Raw genomic sequence first — 23,323 nt, forward strand, 5'->3', positions numbered from 1 at the left:
ATCAAATCAGTGTTACAAGAACTCAATCCCATAACTTTACCTTACTCTCAGCTCATAGGAGTCACCAGGAGGAAAGTGTGCAAGAATAGTGGAACCATCCAGACCTTCCCATAAGAAGTTATGATGAGGAAATTTGTTGAACAAACTCCAAGACATCTTCTGGGTCAAGAATCGAGAGATACCAAAGCTCTGAAAATATTGTACATTTGAAAATTTTTGTTGTCCTCTCCTCTGAAAACAAAAATGATCATTTTGTATATTACACACCTTACAGATCTGTGGAAACTGAGCTGAGTAACCAAAGGTGTCTGGCAGCCAAAACTCTTCACACAGAGCACCAAATTCTCTCTTGAAGAACAGCTGTCCATACAGGAACTGTCGCATGAAGGACTCACCACTGTGGATTTAAACATTCACATTTTCTTCATCCGTAGCCAGGCAACTAATTTTCTGGCCTTAAAAAATGCATAAAGCAGCAACTGTTCATCCTGAGGAAGGATAAAGCAATTTTCATCAAATAAACCACTTTTACTGTAAATTCATGAATTTTGTTGCATAAGAATATTACAAGTGCCACTGGTGTCCCCTCTGTCCTCCAGAAATGAGTGCCACCAGTGCCATGCCATTCCTCACTATGCACATCACACACATCACTAGTGCCTGCAAAGAGTGGTGCAAATTACACACCTGGGAATGAGCCCATCCATCTCCACCCAAGTTCCACCAACAGGAATGAAGCGCTTGGCCTTAACCAGGTGGCAGATCTTGTCAAATAGTTCTGGGTAGTGCAACTTGACCCACGAAAACTGCTGCGCCTGGAAAGTATGGGAAGAGTATGAACTGGTGAGTACTGTTTTACATTACAATATATGGAAATTTCTACAACACAGCTCTAGAATTTGCATTACATATTAATCATCTGAGACTACAAAGGAAGTCAAGGCACTTACAAAACCCTGTTTCAAATGGTAAAATTGGTTTTTACACCATTTTCTTGGTATAGTATATTCATGAGGATGCTAAAACCAGTTTCATTCATAGAATTCTATAAAACTGCAAGCTATTTCAGCACTTCTGGTAATTAATTAATTTCTTGAGATATTATAAAAGTGACCTGATAGCCAGCTCAGCCAATAGCATGCAAATCCTCATTCCATCCTGCTGACATCCCAAACTCTGCCAATCACAAAGTATGATCAAACAACCTTCAATGCACTGTGCAGACTACTCAGGTTCATGTTGCATTTTCTTGCAGAATAATCTAAATCATTTTGCTTTTAATTAGGAAAGTATTAAACATGATTGTCAAAATTAGAAAAAAAGTCATATTTAAATGAAGAATCAGTGACTAAAAATACCAAACTTACTTAACAGGTGTATTATATGATTAGCAAATCTCTTAATCCTACAAATAAGAACCTGTGAGCAGGCAAATTTCATCTCTGGGTACTCCTCCAGCAGCTGCACAGTTGAGGACCAAGAACGAGCACACTTTCTCTTGGTCTCTGAGTATGGCCACAACCAGGCTGAGTCAATGTGGCAGTTGCCTATCATGGCCACAGTGTGAGCCAGGTCTCCATTCCTCTTGGTAAAGAAAGTATCAGCAAGTTGGCTGGCTTGACTAGTAAAATAAAGGGATATGGGTTAACTTGAAATGTTTTCTGAAAAAAATATTTGTACAGTAGAAATTCAATGTAACAAATTAATCTTTTTTTTAATCTATCTCACATGTATAATGAAGTCTACCTACAGCAGTGGCGTGGGCACGGTACCTGTAATTGCCACTGATAATGGAATTTATCATGTGGTTTGAAGTATACAATGCCTGGTGAGCCCGGGGATCATTACTGCCCAGAGAAACTGTCATGTCATGCAACACGTCAATGTCAGTCAACAGCTTGTACACTAACTTGTCACGAGTGCTCACTTCCACTGCCTCAAGCTGAAAGACGCTACCTTCATCTGGGGGACCTGCAAACATTTCCTTTAGGATTATAAGATCTATGATAGTTATTTACAACAAAAGCATTTCTTTTGAAAGGAGGATAGCTGTATCTGGTACTCCTGCCAGTCATACAACTTTTTCCATACTATAATTTACAACAGATACAATATACTTCTGCAATGGTTCAGCTATAAGTACCTGGGGCTTTGTGATTAGTGTGTTAAGGGCATTCTTTTCAATGTTACAGGATTAGTTAGCAGAAGAAGACCAAAAAGTACTCACTGATCATACCATCTGCACCAGCACCAAACATACCACAACAGGCCATCTCAATGTAAAACACCTGAGTCTCCTGAGAGCCTGACCAGCATGAGCTGAGCATGTAGTCAGTCCGGCTTTGGTCTGGCTCCATCGCACCAGTTCTATTAGCTCCTTTGACTGGGCTAAGATGCACTCCACCAGGTGAGAACCCCTGCCGGTAATTTGTATTGCTTAGTAAAATACATAAAGGTGTAAGAAATGGAGATACTGAAAATATACATAAAGGTGTAAGAAATGGAGATACTGAAAATGTCATGAATATAGCAAGATGAAAATGAATCACCAAACATTCTGACAATACAACGATACAGTAATGAAAGTCAATAATTCTCACCTGCAGTGGCTCTCCTTTGGCACTCCACAGCATGGCCTCACCCTGACTCACCCAGTGCAGCCACACCTCCTGCTGGACCCAATCCTCAGGAATGTTCACTTCCACCTATAAAAATACATTCTGAAACATCACCTGCATCCCTGACTGAAGCTATACATCACAACAGTGTAGATTCTCCTTTCACAACTACACTTTAGGAAAGGTGTCTGATAAATACATAGAAAGGAAAAAGGTAGATACCTTGAACCAGTGGGTGCTCCAAAGTGGACCATAGGCCATGCCAGCCTTTATTGGCTTGAAGTCCTGCATGGTAATATTCTTGAAGGTCCATTTTTCCCATGTCTTCTCACCCAGTGGCAATCCCCAGTGAAACAGCCCTGCAAAGATGTTGCTTATAAAATATCATATTAACATTCACCTTTTTTTTTTTTTCTAGTCTAGGTAAAACAATTCTGCAATTCCACTTTTCACCTCAACAGCAGGCCTTTTATTGTCTGTCATTCTCAGTGATAGTCTTCTTTTTTGCTGGATTTTCAAAAATAAAGTCTGACACAGCCAAATTCATATCAACTTACTGTCAACTTCTTTTGCCTTGGGGTACAGCTTTCCACGCAAGTTGACATCTTTGAAAAGGTTGTCAGAAATGTATTTCTCAACACGCTCCTGAGTAGTACGCCAGTGCTTGTGCTGGCTAGCTGTCACATCTTTCTCCATAGTGCTCTGAAATTTTACGCAAGGATATAAGAAACAGGAGCTTCAATTAATACTAGCTCTACTTTGTTGATAGACAAACTTTTCAAAGAAAAGAAGATCCTAAATAGTTGACATAGATTTTGAGGTGATTCACTTGGAGGTTGGGTTTGTTTAGCAGTGAAAAGCCCACACTACCACATGGAGAAGAGAGTGATACATGACAGTTAGTGTGATCAGAGAATAGGACTGGCAAAGCATCCTTTGGATGCCGTTTGGGAAGGTTATAACATTTAATTAATCTGGTTATGAGAAATTCCTCACTATGATTGGTCATCAGAAGGGGACAAAACTTTTTTTAAAGTTAGGTCATATTCGCTTTCCCTTTAAACCTAAAATCCCGGTTCCCCATCAGGTGGATGAGGTCATTGTGCACTGGAGGAAATATGGAAACCGCAGTTCTATACCATCTAACCCCTCCGAGTGCTACAGGCCGGACTGGGCCCTAAATATAACTGCAGGAGCTAAGTTCCTGTTGGTAACATGGTTGTCCCTGTTGATCTCACAGAAATTTTCCTGCACTGTTTGAGTTTAATAAGCCTATCCTCTTTATACTAACTAAACACGTTTCTACTCATTCCCGACACTCTATATCCATGTCCCTTATTGTATGAAGTGGTGACACATACGTGATAACAAGTTTACAATATATTGTCGCCAAACGGTGGGCGTTACCACGATGTGTGACTGTGGGGCGAGCGTTGCTAGGCGGACATACAGCGGCAACAGGATGGTTGCTGCCGCTTTAATTAAACATTAACATATACATATTCACGACTGAGGAAGAGGTTACCTACATCCTTATGAAATGTACCTTTCTCAAACGGAAGACAGGGTAATAGCTGCTGTTTAAGTTAACCACCAATCTTGGTCTACCGATCAAGTTTAGTGGCACGTGTTGTTATTTGTCAGCTGACTAGCACCGCCACCCAAAATATGCCTCACTCTTTATCACTCGGTGCTTACTATCAGACGATGCCAGCCTTTTTTTTTCTTCTTTTTTTTTTAGGAAGGACACTGGCCAAGGGCAACAAAAATCCAATAAAAAAATATGCCCACTGAAATGCCAGTCCCACAAAAGGGTCAAAGCAGTGGTCAAAAATTGATGAATAAGTGTCTTGAAACCTCCTTCTTGAAGGAATTCAAGTCATAGGAAGGTGGAAATACAGAAGCAGGCAGGGAATTCCAGAGTTTACCAGAGAAAGGGATGAATGATTGAGAATACTGGTTAACTCTTGCGTTAGAGAGCTGGACAGAATAGGGGTGAGAGAAAGAAGAAAGTCTTGTGCAGCGAGGCCGCGGAAGGAGGGGAGGCATGCAGTTAGCAAGATCAGAAGAGCAGTTAGCATCAAAATAGCGGTAGAAGACAGCTAGATATGCAACATTGCGGCGGTGAGAGAGAGGTTGAAGACAGTCAGTTAGAGAGGAGTTGATGAGACGAAAAGCTTTTGATTCCACCCTGTCTAAAAGAGCAGTATGAGTGGAACCCCCACAGACATGTGAAGCATACTCCATACATGGACGGAAGTTAATGTTAATGAAGGAGTTTTTGGCTAGTTGGAGAACAGACTTGGCATGGTTCCGGGCAGAAATATAAAGTGCATGAGATTCTGGTGATGGAAGGCTTAAGTACCTTTTGTGGGCCACCTCTCTATCAAGTATAGCACGAGAACAAGCTGTGTTAAACCAAGGTTTAGAAGGTTTAGGACGAGAAAAAGAGGGAGGAATGTACGCCTCCATGTCAGACACTATCACCTCTATTATGCGCTCAGCACACAAAGACGGGTCTCTGACACGGAAGCAGTAGTCATTCCAAGGAAAATCAGCAAAATACCTCCTCAGGTCCCCCCAACTAGCAGAGGCAAAACGCCAGAGTCACCTTCGCTTAGGGGGATCCTGAGGAGGGATTAAGCGATAGGACAAGATAAAGATATGAGATTGTGATTGAAGGAGCCCAACGGAGAAGAAAGGGTGACAGCATAAGCAGAAGGATTAGAGGTCAGGAAAAGGTCAAGAATGTTGGGCGTATCTCCAAGACGGTCAGGAATACGAGTAGGGTGTTGCATCAATTGCTCTAGGTCATGGAGGATAGCAAAGCTGTAGGCTAGTTCACCAGGATGGTCAGTGAAGGGAGAGGAAAGCCAAAGCTGGTGGTGAACATTGAAGTCTCCAAGAATGGAGATCTCTGCAAACGGGAAGAGAGTCAGAATGTGCTCCACTTTGGAAGTTAAGTAGTCAAAGAATTTCTTATAGTCAGAGGAGTTAGGTGAGAGGTATACAGCACAGATAAATTTAGTATGAGAGTGACTCTGTAGTCGTAGCCAGATGGTGGAAAACTCGGAAGATTCAAGAGCGTGGGCACGAGAGCAGGTTAAGTCATTGCGCACATAAACGCAGCATCCAGCTTTGGATCGAAAATGAGGATAGAGAAAGTAGGAGGGAACAGAAAAGGGACTACTGTCAGTTGCCTCAGACACCTGAGTTTCAGTGAGGAAAAGAAGATGAGGTTTAGAAGAGGAGAGGTGGTCTTCTACAGATTGAAAATTAGATCTTAGACCGCGAATGTTGCAGAAGTTAATGAAGAAAAAGTTGAGGGGGGTGTCAAGACACTTAGGGTCGTCGACAGAAAGGCAGTCCGACCTGGGGACATTTATGGTCCCCTCCCCAGATGGAGACTCCGAGGTTGGTGTAGGAGTCGCCATGATAATTTTAAAATTTTTGAGTGAAGGGTGTGTGTGTTATTAGGTGCTTGTAGTTTTGTGTGGAGGAAGAGAGTTGTCTTTAGAGGGCAGGCTGTGACTGCACCCTTGTGTTGTGAGACACAAAGGGAAACGTTCAGTGAGGTCACAGTGAGGTCACAGTTAATGATAAGTTCACAGCACCCCCTGAACAGTGCTTTAGACCTCACTGGGAGTAATTATCGTTTCGGCAGGTGTCTACTGCCTCCTCCTCCAAAGCAATCCTGATATTCCTTCAAAGTTCCTTGAATTTTTGTTATTCAAATGTATGCACACTCCAAAGCAGGTCTTGCATGAGATATATCCTTCACCTTGAACAAATCAGTTCATTTTAGCTCAACTCTAAAAAAAAAAAATGTTGATTTGATAAATTTATTGCAAACATACTACTACACTACAACAACAAAGGTAGAAAAAAAAACCTACCAGCCTACTCGGCCTTAAGCATAACATAAATATACCTAAATATTTACAGAAATGAAATCGCTCGTACAAATGTCTTAAGTGTGCGTGTGTGATATATATAATAATGAGGTAACCACAACCTGTAGGGAAGAGGATGATGCAAACACCGCATCACCATTTAGTGGACAAATTTGGCCATATTCTTTAATTTTGTGAGTGCGATAGAGTCCAAACACCAGATGACAAGGATAAGCTGGCCATATTGGCCCTGCGTCCTAAATAATAATGAGTGGACGTTCCATGAATGCTGCAGCATGTGACTCCTTGATGCAGCACACAATGTACGGCATACAGTAAGGGATCATTAACCCCCCAAAAATATATGTAGACTAACCTGACAGTTATTTCCACCACTTCCTGAGATATGCTGTATCTCCGGAATAAATGGTTGTTACATATGCAATAGTATCCTTATTTTAAAAGCTATTTTATATCTCTGTTTATTGTGTTCCGATCTTTCATTTTATTATTTCTTCCATGTCTTTCCTTGTATTTGTTCGGCTATCTTCTTTATATCTTTATAGTTCAGTGCCTTTGTCTGTCTCCTTTTATATTTCTTGAAAGCATGAATGGGGCGAAATAAGAGCTGAGTGAGCGACGTTATCTCGCAGAGTGGAGGAGGCCGAGATGCGCATGTCCGCCGCAGGGTCAAGGGGTCCGCTCACCTCATCGCTGTACATTTTGCACAATAATGCCATCTTCCTTTCTTAAATTTTGGTATTATAAACCATTGTTCAATATAAGAAAAAAATATGTATATATATATGTACCGTTGAAAATCGTACTCAGCAGCTGCGAAACGGAGCGAAACGAACTGGGCCAGCTGTACCAGGCGTCAACACAGTGTTTAGGTGCCAGTGTCACTGTTAAGGCTGGCACTGTCTGTCTGCCGCCCGCCAACACCCGTAACACTCGCTGCCGTCTTACTTGTGCGGGAAGAATACAGTAACAACACACAGCTAGGTACTTAAGGACACTATGAATTTTACATACATCTTCACACTGCAAGAGAGGAAATTGTTGGTCATTTAAGTTCGGTCAATGGGGATGGAGCATTCCTAGCCATTAGTGGCAACCTATGGAGGTCCTTAAATGTGTCCACTGCATGTCCTTAAGTGTATCCATACGGTGTCCTTAAAGGTACCAACTTGATGCCCTTGAATCTGTTCATTTAGTGTCCTCAAAAGTTGTTCATTTGGTGCTCTTAAAGATTTCATTTGATGCCCTTTAAGGTATCAATCTGATGCTCTTAAATCTGATAATTTGATGCCCTTAAAGGTTTTCATTTGATGTCCTTAATATTATCAGGCAGTTTTATACAATACATCCCATATAAGTTTTCCATTTCTCAGTCCCCAGCAAGCTTGGGGTTCTAGTGGAAAATCAGGGTTTTAGCGTGAGGGAAGCCAAATTATACTAAATTTAGATATTCATGAAAAGTCTTTGGATGAAATGCCATATTATGAAAACTGGTGAACTTTTTAGCCTAACATAACCTTACTTAAGTTGAGGCTTCCCCCACACCCTGGAACCTATCAGGGGGCTTCTCCCCAACCTGGACACCCTCTTAAGGACACCAACCTAACCTGTCACTGTAGATATTATATGCTGTAACTAATTTACTCCAATCATCCATGCCTGTAAATATGTCTAATATTTTCATAATATGCATGTGCTGCAGTCTTATAATCCCCACTGGTTCCAGGATGACCAGCTCCCGGTTTAAGAGTTCTCGTGTGGCTGTGCTACTCCTGGGAGGGGTTAGTGTAGTGGTGACTCTCATGTACCTCCATCTGGCCTCAGAGGTTGCCCAACTCCATACTTCAATGTATCCAGGATGTGAGTTAATCACAACACTAATGTTGCTTTTTCATTTTTCTTGCAAATGAGTAATTTATATTGTCTTAAATTTCATAAATATTGTGTTTTACAAGAGTTGGATGGAAAAAATATAGAAAATCACTGAAAAATCTTATTCTTTGTAACTTCATTGACAAGATACAAGTAAACTGAGACAGCCGCCCAAGATATGGGTAATGTTTCATCTTTTTACTGCAGCTGCCATGAGTTATCAGCAGCAAGTTGGTCAATTTGGAGGAGCAGGAGGAGCACTAGACCTCAATAGCCTGGTGGTGATCTACAACAGAGTCCCTAAGACTGGCTCCACCTCATTCATTGGTCTTGCTTATGACCTTTGTGCCAGGAACAAGTTCAATGTTATCCACTTGAACACCACCAAGAACACACCAACACTCTCACTCACTGACCAGGTATGATACTGCTCTCTCTCTCTCTCTCTCTCTCTCTCTCTCTCTCTCTCTCTCTCTCTCTCTCTCTCTCTCTCTCTCTCTCTCTCTCTCTCTCTCTCTCTCTCTCTCTCAGTGTTGTTCCCCCCATGTTGATATGCAAACTACTGCTTAGGGTCTTCAGAGGATATAACTATAAAGTTTCATTTATAAAAAGTAAAGGTGAAACAGTAGTTCACTTAATAATGACTTCCCTGCTTTCAGATGCGATTCGTGTACAATGTCTCAAACTGGCTAGAGAAAAAGCCAGGGATATATCATGGCCATCTTGCCTACCTGGATTTTAGCAGGTTGGTAGTGTGTGTGTGTGTGAACTAGGTGAAATGGAAAACTGCATTGTGAATAAGACAGCAAAACATGTAAGCTGGGATTGCTTCAATAAGTAAGTGAAACTAGCACTGAAATGGTTTGGCTTTGTCTTTAGAGAGGATAGAGATACTTGAGTTAAAATAGTACATTAGCAGAATTGCAGGACTAGGTACAAGAGGTAACATTATACCAGTTTTAAAGATAGCAGTTGCATATTATAACAACAAATTCCAGAGGTGTGAGACTGTTGCATGATAAAGTGTTTATGTAGAAAGTATAATGTGGTCACTCTCTGGAGGGAGCAAGACATCAAGGTTGAGATTAGAGGCACCATTTTTGGTGTCCTTTTATGAAAATAGTGAAAACAGTCTTTCTACATTGTTCTACATAAAAATTTGAAGAAAGGAGTAAGAATATCAACTAGATATGAAAAATTGCTTTGATTCCCAACTTAAGAGATTATTAAAGAAAACAGCTCCTCACATTGGTATATATAAATGAGGAAAGAATTTGTGTGCTAGTGAAGGATAAGTATTTGCATGTTATTGTACTTCGTTCTTCCATCAGGTTTGGGGTGAGTCGCCAACCTATATATATCAACTTAATCAGGAAGCCACTGGACCGCTTGGTGTCATACTATTACTTTGTGCGCTATGGAGATGACCTTCGACCCAACCACATCCGCCGCAGGATGGGAGATAAGATGGTGAGATCATGTAGGTTTTGTGGATGGCACGTTGTGGAGAGTCAAGCCACTTATAGACTAAGTAACTTGTTATTATCGCTGTTGCTTTTCATAATGTTTTCTCATACATTTGTGCTTGCTTATTCTGCTCTTCGCCATTCAGTGTTTTTTTTATGCCAGATTCTAACATTTTTCTCATGGACACATATAACATAGTGATATCCACGGCACAGACCCTGGATGAGTGTGTTGTTATGGAACACCCAGATTGTTCCACAACCCACCTCTGGATTCAGGTTCCCTTCTTCTGCGGTCATCATGCTGAATGCTGGTCAGTCCTTACTGCTAAGCTGCTGATAAATAATTTACTGACTTGATATTTTAGAATTCAAGTTTCAAATGAATCTTTTTATCTGACATAAGTTTGCTGTTTCTTTTCTCCTTTTCTTCAGCAATGATGCCCTCTCACCTAGAAAAGATAAAGTTAATTTTATTCCTAATCATGATATATGCTTTCCACTTAGTCTTTGTTTAGTATTTTTCTAAGTCGTCTAATATTAAAGATAAAGATGTATACCTTTTATTGAACTCTTATTTATGTTCTTGAAATTACTATGAGCCTTTTCCTTTTAAGTTTGGAGTAAATTAGTTTGTTTTCCAGAAGCAGCCTACAACATTTAATTCATCCGTGTCTTAGGTTGGTATGAGAAAATTTTCACAGCAGAATGTTTTCATCATAGTATTTCCCACCAGGGTTCCAGGATCTAATTGGGCCCTGGAACAGGCCAAACACAACCTGATCCACAAGTACTTTTTGGTGGGAGTGACTGAGGAGATGGGGGATTTTGTGGCCATGCTGGACTACTCTTTACCTCGTATCTTCAGGGGAGCCTATGACTTGTATCTGTCAGGTATAGTTAATATGACACTCCAGTCCACATATTACATACAGTCTGTAACATGTAAAACCCTAAGTTAATGAAGGCAAACTAAAGATTTCATTGTAACTTAATCTATTAAATTTTAAAGGTCTAATATAGAGATATCAATGAAGAAAGGAAGAGTATTTGCATGTGACTGGAAGAAATGGAGAACATTTATGAATGTATAAGGTGGAATCAAAAATTTATCTTGTGACTTGGTCTAAATAGAAGGAGGTACTATATACCAGAAAGATGACCAGAGAAAAATTTACAAAAATGCTAGTTATTGTTTCCAACTTTATGCACTCTATGTATATTGCAGGTGTGAAATCACATTTACGCAAAACTGTGAAGAAAGTTCTTCCATCCCAGGAAACCATAGCCAAGCTTCAAAACACTAAGGTTAGTGATTTAGCATTGATTTTGAGTCTCATTGTTACTGTTTGGAACTGCAGTATTCATCACTTCATATTAATTATATCACAGTATTTCAGTGTCATGCTAGAAGACATCCATGTGCATCTTGCAATAGCTTTTGCTTTAATATCAGTTGTATGTATCATTAGAAGGTTGAAGTATGACCAATGAAGTTATTACGTATTGGACCACCACACATTCAATATCCAAAATTTATCTCTGTTGGTCATTTTATATAATTTAACACAATACTTGAAAGCCATGATTGCATTTGATGTCCTTCCCACACATTGAGTTTATTTGTATGATGCTGAAAATACTTTGGCATATCCCAATACCTTAAACTTGACATATCGTCATTATTAGCTGTTGGATTATATGTACAGTAATCATTTACATGTTTTGCATTGAAGGCAGGTGGCACCCAATATTTAAAATACAAGAATTTTTTTTTTCAAAAACTCCAGTGTTCATATTTTGATAATGATCCTGCAGTTTTCTTCATGTGATATTCTCTGTAACATTTTTTTTTTCTTTTTTTTTTTTTTTTTTTGTTATGTACTCTGAGTCACCTTTGTTTCAGGTATGGAGATTAGAAAATGAGTTTTACAACTTTGCTTTAGATCACTTCCACTTTCTGAGGAAAAAGACCTTAGTGGAAGCAGAGGAGGGTGGACGTCAAGTGGATAGAGGTCAGAAGTTTGCCTATGAAAAAATAAAGCCAAAAAGAAGTTAAGTGATTACATTCTTCAGGGTTTTTTTTCAGCAGATATCTATTTGTAGTGTTTCAAGGATGCATATACTGAACTCAAGTGCCTATAACTAGTATGTAATTAATTTTATTTGCTCTGACCGTATGATATGCATGATCATTAACTACTATTACAATAGGAAAATTCTGCTATTGAGAGGATGAATAGTAATGATAATAATAGGACACAAATTAGCAAATGCTTACCCAGAAAATGAGATAAAATGTTCTGTTTTACTGTTGTGCATTCCTGTATCATCACATTGGAGATCAGATATGGTTGCCTATTAAATACTCGTCAAATACCCTTTTACCTTTAACTTGAACAGTGTATTTCAATGTGGTAAAAAGAGATAAGGCTCATTGGAATGGTGAATGTATTCATTACTATTATTATTATTATTATTTTTATTATTATTATTATTATTATTATTATTATTATTATTATTATTATTATTATTATTATTATAATCATTATTTATTTATTTATTTATTTTTTTTTATAACTCACTTTCTGTAACCTCAGGGTGTGACATTAATTATTTCTGGTCTCTTGGAGGAAGCACACAGGTAAACCCACACATTTACACACACACACACACACACACACACACACACAGATAGGATTTTTTTTAATAAATTTAAGGTCACAACTCATATTCCGTATTTATTCACTGGCAAGTGAACAGAGATTACAGTGTAAAAGAAGACTATCCACTTGATTCCTATAATTAAAATATGGTACCTTTAGGTTGTTAGCCAAGTGAACCAGGCACTTATATCCCAGGGCCAAACATAAAATAAAGTAAATAAATATTATTATAAAGTTACTCTGCCAATCCATCTTGTAACCCATATGTGCAATAAGTTCTCTAGTAGTTTTCCTAAATTAAGTTACTTTTAGAATAAGCTAAGTTTTGATCATTGAGATATGCCATTCAAAGATGTATTTCTACAATGCTAAGAAAATATAGGGTAGTGTATGATAATAAAGTGACACAACAGTATTCAGGAACCTCATGTATATTTTAGCATGTTCATTAAGTGAACACTGTAAATATGGTCTTGTCTTGTATATAGTACTTTGTAAATTTTTGTAAATAGTTTCTGTGCAAGCTGTGAATGACAGTGGAGTAGAAAAATACTACAATTATAACATTCACAACACAGTTAACAAGCTACAGCAAAGTGCCAAGCATTTCCATAGATTTACCTTGATTCATTAGTTGAGGTGCCATTTTAGCAGGAACTGTGTAATTATTAGCGCACTAAATGCAGATCTGAATGTTGCTGTCTTCCGCAAAACTTGTACTCTCATGCCCAAAATGTACTACATCGCTTTCCATCTTCCTGCAGTGTGAGGGTTACTGTAGCCAAGTAAGGCTCTCAGACCATACAGTCTCTTTGGTACTGTGAAGTGATGCACTTGATAGACTGACTGCCTGGCTCTCTTTTGCCATTAGGTCACAACACATGCTATTGTATAGGTATTTGTAAGCCAATGACTTATGCTGTGATCATGGTTGGAGAGTATGCATCAGCTGTAGATTGAAGTATTATAGATATATTAGTTTTGAGTTGTGTAAAATTACTGCATGTAGTACCTCTCTTTTATGTGAGGCTTTCAGAACTGGAGGGCACAAAACTTCTAAGCTGTTATTAAGTAAATGTACTTAGAGGTTGTTGATTATTATCTCATTTGTTTGGTAATGTTAAGCTCAGTTTGAAAGACAGGTTTCCTTCTTTAATTATAGCTACATTATGTACATTTGGTCCCCTGCTAGATAAGTGGAGTGGCACATGAGAAAAAGAAGAATGTATCAAGATAATAAAATTTGTATGAATGCTCAGAAAATTTATTCTACAAAACTGACATTATGACTGTATTAAAATACCAAATCATTAAAATTTATCTCAGTCCTTTAGAAGTAATATACACATATACTCTTCAACACAAATTATCCCCAACTATATTCCAAACTTTTTTGTAAGTTTACAATATTTTCATTACTTATTTTACATATAATTTATAGCACTTTTATGACATATGTATGTAAATGTATGCATGCCTTAAGATAACCACTGATATACCCATATTTATGCATAAACATCCATACTCTTAAAGTTAAGCTGCTAGATGGTTCATCAGAAGAACCTTGTATGATATTTCTATACATATTTAAGTTTATTTGGTTATGCATCATATTGTTTGTTTTCCTTTGGAAATCCATAACCACAACCAGGCCTCAGTGCTAGTGGTTTACTAAAGCTAAAAGCTAAATCACATTGCTCAAGATTATAGATGCTTCTCATCTTCTTGACTATAGATTGCTCTCAGATTATTGATGCTTCTCATCTTCCTGACTGCTTAAATCTGTGTCTTCTAACTGTTGTTAGGTTTCCCTACCAAATATTTTATCAGTCTATCATATATCACAATCCTTTTAAGCTACTTGCCTACTGTGTTGGTAATGCCATGCAGTCATTATCAGTTACCTGTTGTGTAATTGCTATGTTACTGGTAAGCTTTCTGATACCAATAAGTCACCAAATGTAAAATTTTAGAATAGGTTTACATATTCTTTTAATCAGCTCTATTCTTTCTACATCAACAAACCATAACTAACACACCCTGGTCTGCCTTCACCAAATTGTGCTGGCTTACCTATGGCTACAAATTAACCATCCTGCATTAGAAAGTGACACTCAGACCAATTTGCTGAACAGAAGTTTTTGGCCAATAAGGGTATCCAGGTTTGAGCACACCTAACTCAGGATACTTCAAATAATTCTTTTGATTATTAACAACAGTAGACTAAACCTTATACTTAATATATTAAATAAAATAAATCTACTTAAATACTGTCTCAGGGCTTTACTGTTACAATGAAAAGTAAAATAAAAGTACGGAGTGAGAGCAAGACAAATAAGTGATGGATGGTTGTATTCAGGGAATAAAAATTAAAGTTGGAGATGGTGTAAGACTGAGGTCCAGTGGAGATGGATGGGCTGTGGTAGCTTGTCTATGTGCAGATGAAATTTTTGCTTCCAAGTGAGTGATGACTTTTAAAGTGTGTGTGTGTGTATGAAGGTAATGTGAATGTTAGGAAAACAAAGGTAATGGTTTTAGAGATGGAAGCAAAGGTGTGTCCATGGTGGTAAAGGAAAGGCATAAAGATTAGCTTTCTCTCAGGAGTAAGGCACTCAGTACTCTACTTAAATTAGAGCTAGAATGCAGTTCTGCAGAAATGCTTCCTGCATTGACTAGTATCACTGCCCTTTGTACATAGCAGTCTGCTCTGGCTAGATGTTTCTGCTCTATATTCTTCAGATCTAGCTTTGAAAGACAGCCTGTCATTGGCCCAGTATGTCTTACAAGTTAAAGGTGACATCATAAATGTGACATCATAATAAGGATCTCTAGTCTTGACCTGTGAGTACATGACTAGTGAGGGATGAAGCTGCTAAAGCCATGAGTCAACATTTCATAGCCAACTCCAAGAATTGTATAACCTAAGATTGCATTTTAGATTTCAAACCAGCTAAATCTGACAGGACAATTTCTGAAAGGTTTTTCCATAGATGGATAATTTGTAAATGAAGTGAAAATCATAGGTGAATGCCTGTTAACCCTTCCAGTTTGAGTGCCTCATATAAACATCTGACTGCAACATGTCTGCCATAAGTATTGTGAGCAGGTTTCTTGGAGAGGAAAGAGTCACAAAAGATAATGATGTTAATGGGGAAAGAAAGTGGTCCATCTCAAAAATATGAGAATCAAGAAATCATTTCAATAATAATTATATAATTTGAAAATTTTTCAGTCATATGAGGCATCTAATGACAAAGTGTACCAAGATACAAAGTGTATTAAGATACAGGAAATATCTTTAAAAATTTTGCCGCTTTTAAAAGTGCCATAATCATGTTAATATTTTATTATTATTATTACCCTTTTGTTTTGCAATGATAAAGGCATTTCACTTCTTTGAAGTAAATTACTTTCTTGCACTGCAATCTATCAAGTTGCTTTCCAAATACAAGACAGCTCACACAAGTGTTATATTGAGGACAGTTTGGCAGCACCAGCACTTGATACACCATGACATTAGATGCCTATCATGTATAATTTTCATGATTTTCTTTTATATATCATAATTTTGTATTACCTTCCAACCTTGTAAGTCTCAAGGCTTAGTTTCCAGTTTCAGAAATAAATCATTAAATCTTTAAAGTTATTATTTAACCCTCCAATGTACTGTTTACTCAAACAATTCTTAGTAAGCAACATGTATGACCACATATCATATTTATTCAATTTATTGAGACAACTTTTCTCAAGAATAGCATTGACTACCTTTCATGTAAGATTAAAAATAAAAGACTTTGCTTTCCCTCTTAGGGCTAAGAAGAGAAATGCTTTCTAATAATATTCCTTTCCAACAGGTACACAAAATGTTATTAGTGATTTTTATCATTAACCAAGTGTGGAGAGGAGCCATAGCCCAAGTCATTCACAGTCCAGTCATTGTGAGAGTGATGTCATAGGTAGGCAGTGGACAGCAGTAAGGAACCATCCTGCCAGCGTTTTCCACTGGGCTGTCACAGGGAACACCCAATAGTAAATAGGTAACCAAGCAGTTTAACTACTGGACTGGTTGAAAATGGTGCTTTTGCTCTTGGCATTTCAGCTCTGTGTCGTGCCTTCATGGCCCAACATGAGGTAGGAATGAGCATTAAGATCAGAGACACCCTATTATGAACCTTGGGCGAAGCAACTAGAGTGGTGTGTAGTTCAGTTACAAGACTGCTTGTGATCTCTCATAAGCTAAGGAGAGAGAAATGGGACAGGAAGGGAGGAGGGACTTGGGGAATAGCAACCTGTACCAAGTAGTAAGTTGAGGATAAAGGATTTTGGGAGATGGTGAGATGGATAGCTGGCATTTCATTGTTAGAAAGGAGACAAAGTGAAGATATAAGAAGAATGTGTGGGATATGTAATATCAAGGAGAAGGCAAGAGAAGCACAACTAAGATATTTTGGACACGTGATAAGGAAAGAAGAGGATGAACCAGTGAGGAAGGCAATGATGGTGGAGGTTAGGGGGAGAAGGAGTGTTGGGAGACGGAGAATAAGGTGGAGAGACATAATAAGGAGTGATATGAACAAGCTGGGAGTGCAAGAAGATCATGCAATGGATAGAAACAGATGGAGAAGGATAACTTGAGCTGCTGACCCTGCAATACAGTGGGATTAAGGTCATATGAAGAAGAAGAAGATAAAGGATTTTGGGAGCAGAAGCATCACATAAGAAGTGGGGAAAGGAAACCTTTTTTTGGCAAGGGGGAAAAAAGGAAATGAAGAAAGCTCAGAAGCAAGGCAATGCACTGAGTCTCCAAAGACTTCACTCTTCATAAGGGCTTAGATCTCTGAGGGGATCTCACACTTGGTCCCACTGAAATCCTGTCTGTTTGCTAGGTAACTGTCTTCATGTTTATTGCAAAATATGCATGAAATCAGTGTTTTATTTCATCTTTTGATGATGATGGTAAAATGGTATGGGAACATTTACTTATAAGATACTGTGTGTATGTATAATCTATATAAATAAATAAATAACTATATATATATATATATATATATATATATATATATATATATATATATATATATATATATATATATATATATATATATATATATATATATATATATATATATATATACGAGTATGTTACAGTCAATACCTGAATCCAGACAATTTGTAAAGTGACTTATTTTTTCAGGCAATTTGTGAACTGCCTGGTTAGGTTAGGTTAGGTTAGGTTAGGTTAGGTTAGGTTAGGTTAGGTTAGGTTAGGCAGTTCACAAATTGCCTGAAAAAATAAGTCACTTTACAAATTGTCTGGATTCAGGTATTGACTGTAACATATATATATATATATATATATATATATATATATATATATATATATATATATATATATATATATATATATATATATATATATATACACACTGAATGCTGATCTTGCATTGCAGCAGCACATGTTGCTTGGGGAGCATGTTTTACTTATGGCCTCCCAGCAAGCATAGCAATTGGGCTGGAACAAATTGATTTATTGGCATCTCAATTGCATCTTTCCTCCTCACTCATGCACATAGCAACAATGACCAATATTGATTACTAGAGTTAGTATTCACTGTGTCTTTGGTGATGCATAACCAGCTTTTTCTTGGGATGAAACGCATTTTGCTCTGTTCATTGCGTGGTGTTTGTAGTCATGAGTGCAAGGCAGACAAGTCACAGTGACATCATTGAATCATAGATCTTTACATGTGGGGCTTGAATGGTGTTGTTGTAACAAAACATGTGAATTAGAAAATGTGAAACTTCTAGAATCTCATGAAAATTCATCAAGGGAGGCAGTAAGGAATTATCTTTTCACAACCACGGTGGTGGCATCCCCACTGCTTCCCTTCAGCTGCCTTGCTGTAAGAGTTGGGTTAGAGTCCAATTGCCTTTGTAGAGAAGCTAGAAACCATGAGGTAAAGGTAAAGGGATGCCACCACTGAAGCTGTGAAGAGACAATTACTCACTGATTCCCCTAATGAATTTTCATGATGTTCTGGAAGTTTCCGATTTTTAAATTCACATGTTTTGCTACATCGACACCATTCAAGCCCAACATGTGAAGATCTACGATGAAACGATATCACTGTGATTTGTCTGCCTCGCACATCACCACAAGCACCACAAAATTAATTGAGCACTTCACTCTGAGAAAAGAGCCAATCAAACATCACCACAGACACAATGAACACTGACACTGGTGACCTCATCAATACTGATCATTAATGCTACAGGTGTGAATGAGGAGGAAAGATACACTTGTGATGCCAATAAGTCAATTTGTCCAATCCCAATTTTTATGCTTGCTAGGAGACCTCAAGTAAAAAGCACTCCCCAAGCAGCATGTGCTGCCGCAAAGCACAATCAGCATTCGCTGACTGTATATATGTACGTATATATGTAGCTATACCATGTTGAATGCATTATGGATGTGTTGCAATGTAAATCATTAAGGCATCTCTATACCTGGCCTTGGTTTTTTGTAGCTACAAGTTCATCATTGGCATCTGGAGAATATCAAGTTATAAGTTCATAGATACTAATACTACAACCTTTCACAACCTCTAAAACCCATTCATAGCATTAAAATGCTACATGCTTATATATGTACAAAATCTAATACACATATGAAGGAAAAAATCTACTATACTACATTCACTTCCTGGTGCCTAAGCAGGTTTGTAAGATCACACCTGACTGGCTGCACTGTTAACTCGCTAGCACTCCTGTCAGGCCATATCTTATATATATTGAGTGAGACATGTTTCTGTATTATATGCCATAGCTCACTTCATATATGGGATAGCCAGTTTTGGTTAACACCAAAGTCTCAGCAATGATTGTAGAATCATGATATATTGTAAAAAAAAAAAAAAAATAACAAGAAAAAAGAACATGGTATTACTGTTTTGGTGCAGCCAATCAGTTGTGACCTTACACTAGGCACCACGAATCTAGCTTAAGTGAATATAGAATAGTTCTATGCATAGAGGAAAATTCCATTTATAAAATTAAATGTATAAATGAAATATACATATACAACCTGCTAGGAATGAAAGACAAAGATTTATAAATAAGACTGAACTGAGATCATCAGTGAAACCATGCCAAGGGATGGACTGTAGGGTTTAGCCACATGGAATAGAGTGAAGGATCATTAAACAAGTAAACATTTTGAAGTGTTCAGTAGAGTGACAGTGGGAAGACTAAAGAAGACATGAGATGAAATTTGACAGAATAGCCTAAAAATGCAAAGAAATCAACCAACAAGCTGCACCTGATTCAGTGGCCAAGCTGCCAAAAAATGACAAGGAGTGAAATATATGAACATGAATTCAACCCCTCAAAGTAATGAAGAGGTGGATTAAATGAGGACATGACACCCATGCCTACTTAGTGGAATCCCTACAGTGTATAATATAACAAGAGTAATATTTTAATAGAACATTTTGTGAGATTTCATAAAATAATTTAAAATTATCTTTATATATAGCATTTCTGTAAATTTTACATACATAACTGATGACTAAAAGAAGCTAAAGTAGCTTGGATCAAACCTTCACTTTGGAGAGGAAGAGTTGACCAAGATGCTGTAAATATGCGAACACAAACACCACACTTCTGTGATGCCACATACCAGACGACCACTACCCAGAACAATTAAGCCTGTGGAGCAATAAAGAATGCATGTCATGTCCACACCAGCAAGCCAAGTGATCACCAAAACATTTCCAACTACTGAGACTTATCAGATAAAGTGAATCATAATCAGATGAAATTCTAAGAGTGATATTCTCAAAAATGTTCAAGATAATACAAAACTTCATTAAGCCACCTTCCAAAACCCTTGTCTCTCTTAAAAAAAAAAAATAAATAATAATAATAATAAAAAAAAAAAAAAAAAAAACCTTCAATGTGACAAAAGCAGCCTGTGCTCATTTTTCCTTTTCTGCATCTATCATCCATCCACATGTTTAAGTACAACTCAGTAAAGTGGAGTTAAGGTGTTGGAGTATGAAAGAGACCATCAACTCAAGGAGTTTCTAAAATCACGTATCAGATTGCCATCATCTGATGCAACAACCTCTGTGTTATCAGTGCAAGAGAAAGACTTTCCCCAACCTTCTCCATTCATCTCTATAATTATGATGTTCACATATTCCTACCAATCCCAGCAAAACTTATCATCTCTTCATTTAGTTCTCTACTCTGACTGTCCATCTATTATTCATTCAATTCATGTCCATTTTCTCTTTTAATTGCTCTCAATATATATTCAGTCTTGATCTATGATGTTCTTTTCTTATCCCTCCACAATAAGCCAGACATTATTCTCTGAGAATGGAGAGGATTCCAGGATTTTTATAAAGACACAAAGTTCTAATCCACATTTGAACTGGCAAAATTCATTGATAATACAATTTTCTCTCTGGTGACTGAAGATTACATTTCATAACAATTTGTTTATCAAAAATATGCCATCCATCAGTATTCTCCTTTTAATTTCTTATTTATGAGTAAGACTTGCACATATTTTCAGTTTTACATAAATAATGTATTCATGAGCACTTTATTACTTCATTCTTTGATTTCATGATCTAATATGTAATAACTGAATATCATAATATTTAGATCCAGTTTCTGGCTTTGTGTAACTGCAAAATCATCTACAGTCATTTACAGTATAAGAGCTTTATAGCTCACACTTGCTTCCATTTTGTGATCTTTAACCTGAACAAGGTCAACTACCCATATCACTAATCTCTCATTAGCATATACAGCTTGGGCTCCCAAAGAGCATATCAACAATACTTAAAAGAGTGCCATATAATCAAAATTACCTGTGTTCTATAACCAGGTATGGAGGGTTAATGACCTATCATACTAAGTTCTTATCTGTATGTATTAAATTGCTGATCTCTTTCTATGTAGACAGGTGATGAAACCAATCAAATGAAATTAAGTACAGTTTTTGTCTTACAAGTAGTCAAATATGGATGATGGCAAGGATGATACTCAGAACCTTCCCTTACCTGCCATCTGGATGCTATATGGGAGGAAACTTAGATGTGACACAAACACTCCATACTGCAAGCCAAACAACCACAAAGGAAACACATGGAGACCTGAGATCACCCACACGCCCAGTGGATTCCGCCAGTCTAACAAAAGAAAAGGACATACTTATTGATGACACTTCATATATACTTTGGACTGATTCCTACTTCCTTACTCTAATCTCCTTCCTCTTGAAAATTATTATTATTTTTCTTTTCCAATTTTACATTCCAACTATGGTAACTTAAACTCTCCTCTTAAATTTTCCACCATCAAGTAGATTGACTTTTGCAAAAATGTGAAGCAGAAAAAAAGAGAACTGAGAAAGAAAAGAAAAAAAGTGTCATGTTGTGTGACATTATCACACATTTCATAACATATGGAAAATTTTATAAAAATCAAAATGTACAAATAATCAAATAGTAAATGACTTTTCACAGCCCAAATAATTTTGCTCTAGTATAACTAGTGTAGCTTCTGGAACATCTAAATATCGATTTATCACAATGACATCACAACATCATGAACTACAACATTCTTGTTCATTGCCAAAAGAGGCAACCATAATCCAAAGTAGTCTGGAAAGTTGCAACTCTTAATTTTCATTACTTTTTTACTTCTTTTCTTTTCAGATTTTCAGCACAATATGGTTAGCCTAACCTCACAGATCTCCCTGCAGGAGCTAGAATGAAGAGAATTCAAATTCTCTAAATTTACCTTTATAAATTAAAAAAAAAGAGGTTTCTATAAAATTTGATGAATAAGCACTCACTGTTGGCCATAATGTAGGCTATCATCCAAGGCACCTCCTTCTTGCTCTGTGCAAATGCCTGCCGCCACTCTGCTCCTGTGGCATAATTACAGCAGAATGTTGCCCACTCCAAAGCAGACACAATGTACAGCATCTGTGGGCAGACAATGACCCAAAAGGGTTACACAGCCCCCCTTATTATATGACTGCATATTTTGTCTGTGATCTATACAAAAGGAGTCCTTGGCATGTAAACTCAGATTAATACCAGATACATGCTACACTGAGCACTTGTTTGTTTCATTAAGTCGAAATTAAGAGATAAGCCTGCATAACAATCAAGTTGGTATCAACAGAGGTACTTTTATAACAACAAACTTGGTACTGATGAAATTAATATTGATAGATAAAACAATCATAATTTATCTACTAAAAAATCTGTACTCCACATAATTTTTCAGCCAGTTATAAGCACATGCCACTTAAACATTTGCATGCTGCAGCTATAACCACTGAACAAATGTGGGTCACAAAAGCCTTGATCAAAATAAGTTTTTCATATTCTGAGGATTCCATGTATATGATGTGGATCAATAGGTTTTTCAACATGTTGTGAATGGAGATAGAGTATGAAATTCAATCAAGATACACATGAAGGATATGATGCACATAGGGATCAAGCAACAGTAAAATGGAAAAGTGGTAAGATTTCCTAAAGGTATATTTTCAATCAAGAGAGCATGAGAGAGAGAGAGAGAGAGAGAGAGAGAGAGAGAGAGAGAGAGAGAGAGAGAGAGAGAGAGAGAGAGAGAGAGAGAGAGAGAGAGAGAGAGAGAGAGAGAGAGAGAGAGAGAGAGAGAGAGAAACTTACAGGGTGTATGTGTGTCCACAACAAGCCTCGGCTGAGGTTGTCAAGCACAACATCAAGCTGTCAGAA

The 23,323-nt window shown here is 37.5% G+C and overlaps 2 protein-coding genes across 5 annotated transcripts in view; one reads left to right on the forward strand and one right to left on the reverse strand.

Moving 5' to 3' along the window:
• LOC135112051 (alpha-mannosidase 2C1-like) overlaps positions 1-21,739 on the reverse strand; it is a 29,069-nt gene extending 7,330 nt beyond the window's left edge. Inside the window, exons 1-11 of one of the 4 annotated variants that reach the window (XM_064025923.1) lie at positions 21,611-21,739; positions 20,135-20,243; positions 3,176-3,320; positions 2,841-2,977; positions 2,601-2,705; positions 2,228-2,417; positions 1,773-1,971; positions 1,420-1,621; positions 688-815; positions 268-397; positions 41-189 (exon numbers count right to left, since the gene is read on the reverse strand). In XM_064025923.1, the coding sequence (XP_063881993.1) occupies positions 41-189; positions 268-397; positions 688-815; positions 1,420-1,621; positions 1,773-1,971; positions 2,228-2,417; positions 2,601-2,705; positions 2,841-2,977; positions 3,176-3,320; positions 20,135-20,212 (1,463 nt within the window). In that variant the 5' untranslated portion in view covers positions 20,213-20,243; positions 21,611-21,739. Of the gene's footprint in view, positions 1-40; positions 190-267; positions 398-687; positions 816-1,419; positions 1,622-1,772; positions 1,972-2,227; positions 2,418-2,600; positions 2,706-2,840; positions 2,978-3,175; positions 3,321-3,979; positions 4,072-4,147; positions 4,324-20,134; positions 20,244-21,610 lie in introns of those variants that run through there. The other 3 variants (XM_064025924.1, XM_064025926.1, XM_064025925.1) reach the window with 3 other exon arrangements.
• LOC135112052 (heparan sulfate 2-O-sulfotransferase 1-like) lies at positions 7,324-16,172 on the forward strand. The gene is made up of 9 exons (XM_064025927.1): positions 7,324-7,516; positions 8,259-8,392; positions 8,612-8,823; positions 9,064-9,149; positions 9,736-9,874; positions 10,087-10,184; positions 10,607-10,764; positions 11,099-11,178; positions 11,777-16,172. Exons 2-9 carry the CDS (start codon positions 8,260-8,262, stop codon positions 11,927-11,929), a joined length of 1,059 nt encoding a protein of 352 aa, XP_063881997.1. The 5' UTR covers positions 7,324-7,516; position 8,259; the 3' UTR covers positions 11,930-16,172.
• Positions 21,740-23,323: the final 1,584 nt, after the last annotated feature.

The sequence above is a fragment of the Scylla paramamosain genome, chromosome 23 (genome assembly GCF_035594125.1).
Source record: "Scylla paramamosain isolate STU-SP2022 chromosome 23, ASM3559412v1, whole genome shotgun sequence".
In the NCBI taxonomy this organism is placed as follows: domain Eukaryota; kingdom Metazoa; phylum Arthropoda; class Malacostraca; order Decapoda; family Portunidae; genus Scylla; species Scylla paramamosain.

Bases quoted from the DNA above. Each gene is read 5' to 3' on its own strand.
- LOC135112052 (XM_064025927.1), top strand. From the start codon at position 8,260: ATGACCAGCTCCCGGTTTAAGAGTTCTCGTGTGGCTGTGCTACTCCTG. The intron at 8,824-9,063 runs GTATGATACTGC...CCCTGCTTTCAG, and splicing joins CACTCTCACTCACTGACCAG to ATGCGATTCGTGTACAATGT. The intron at 10,765-11,098 runs GTATAGTTAATA...TGTATATTGCAG, and splicing joins CTATGACTTGTATCTGTCAG to GTGTGAAATCACATTTACGC.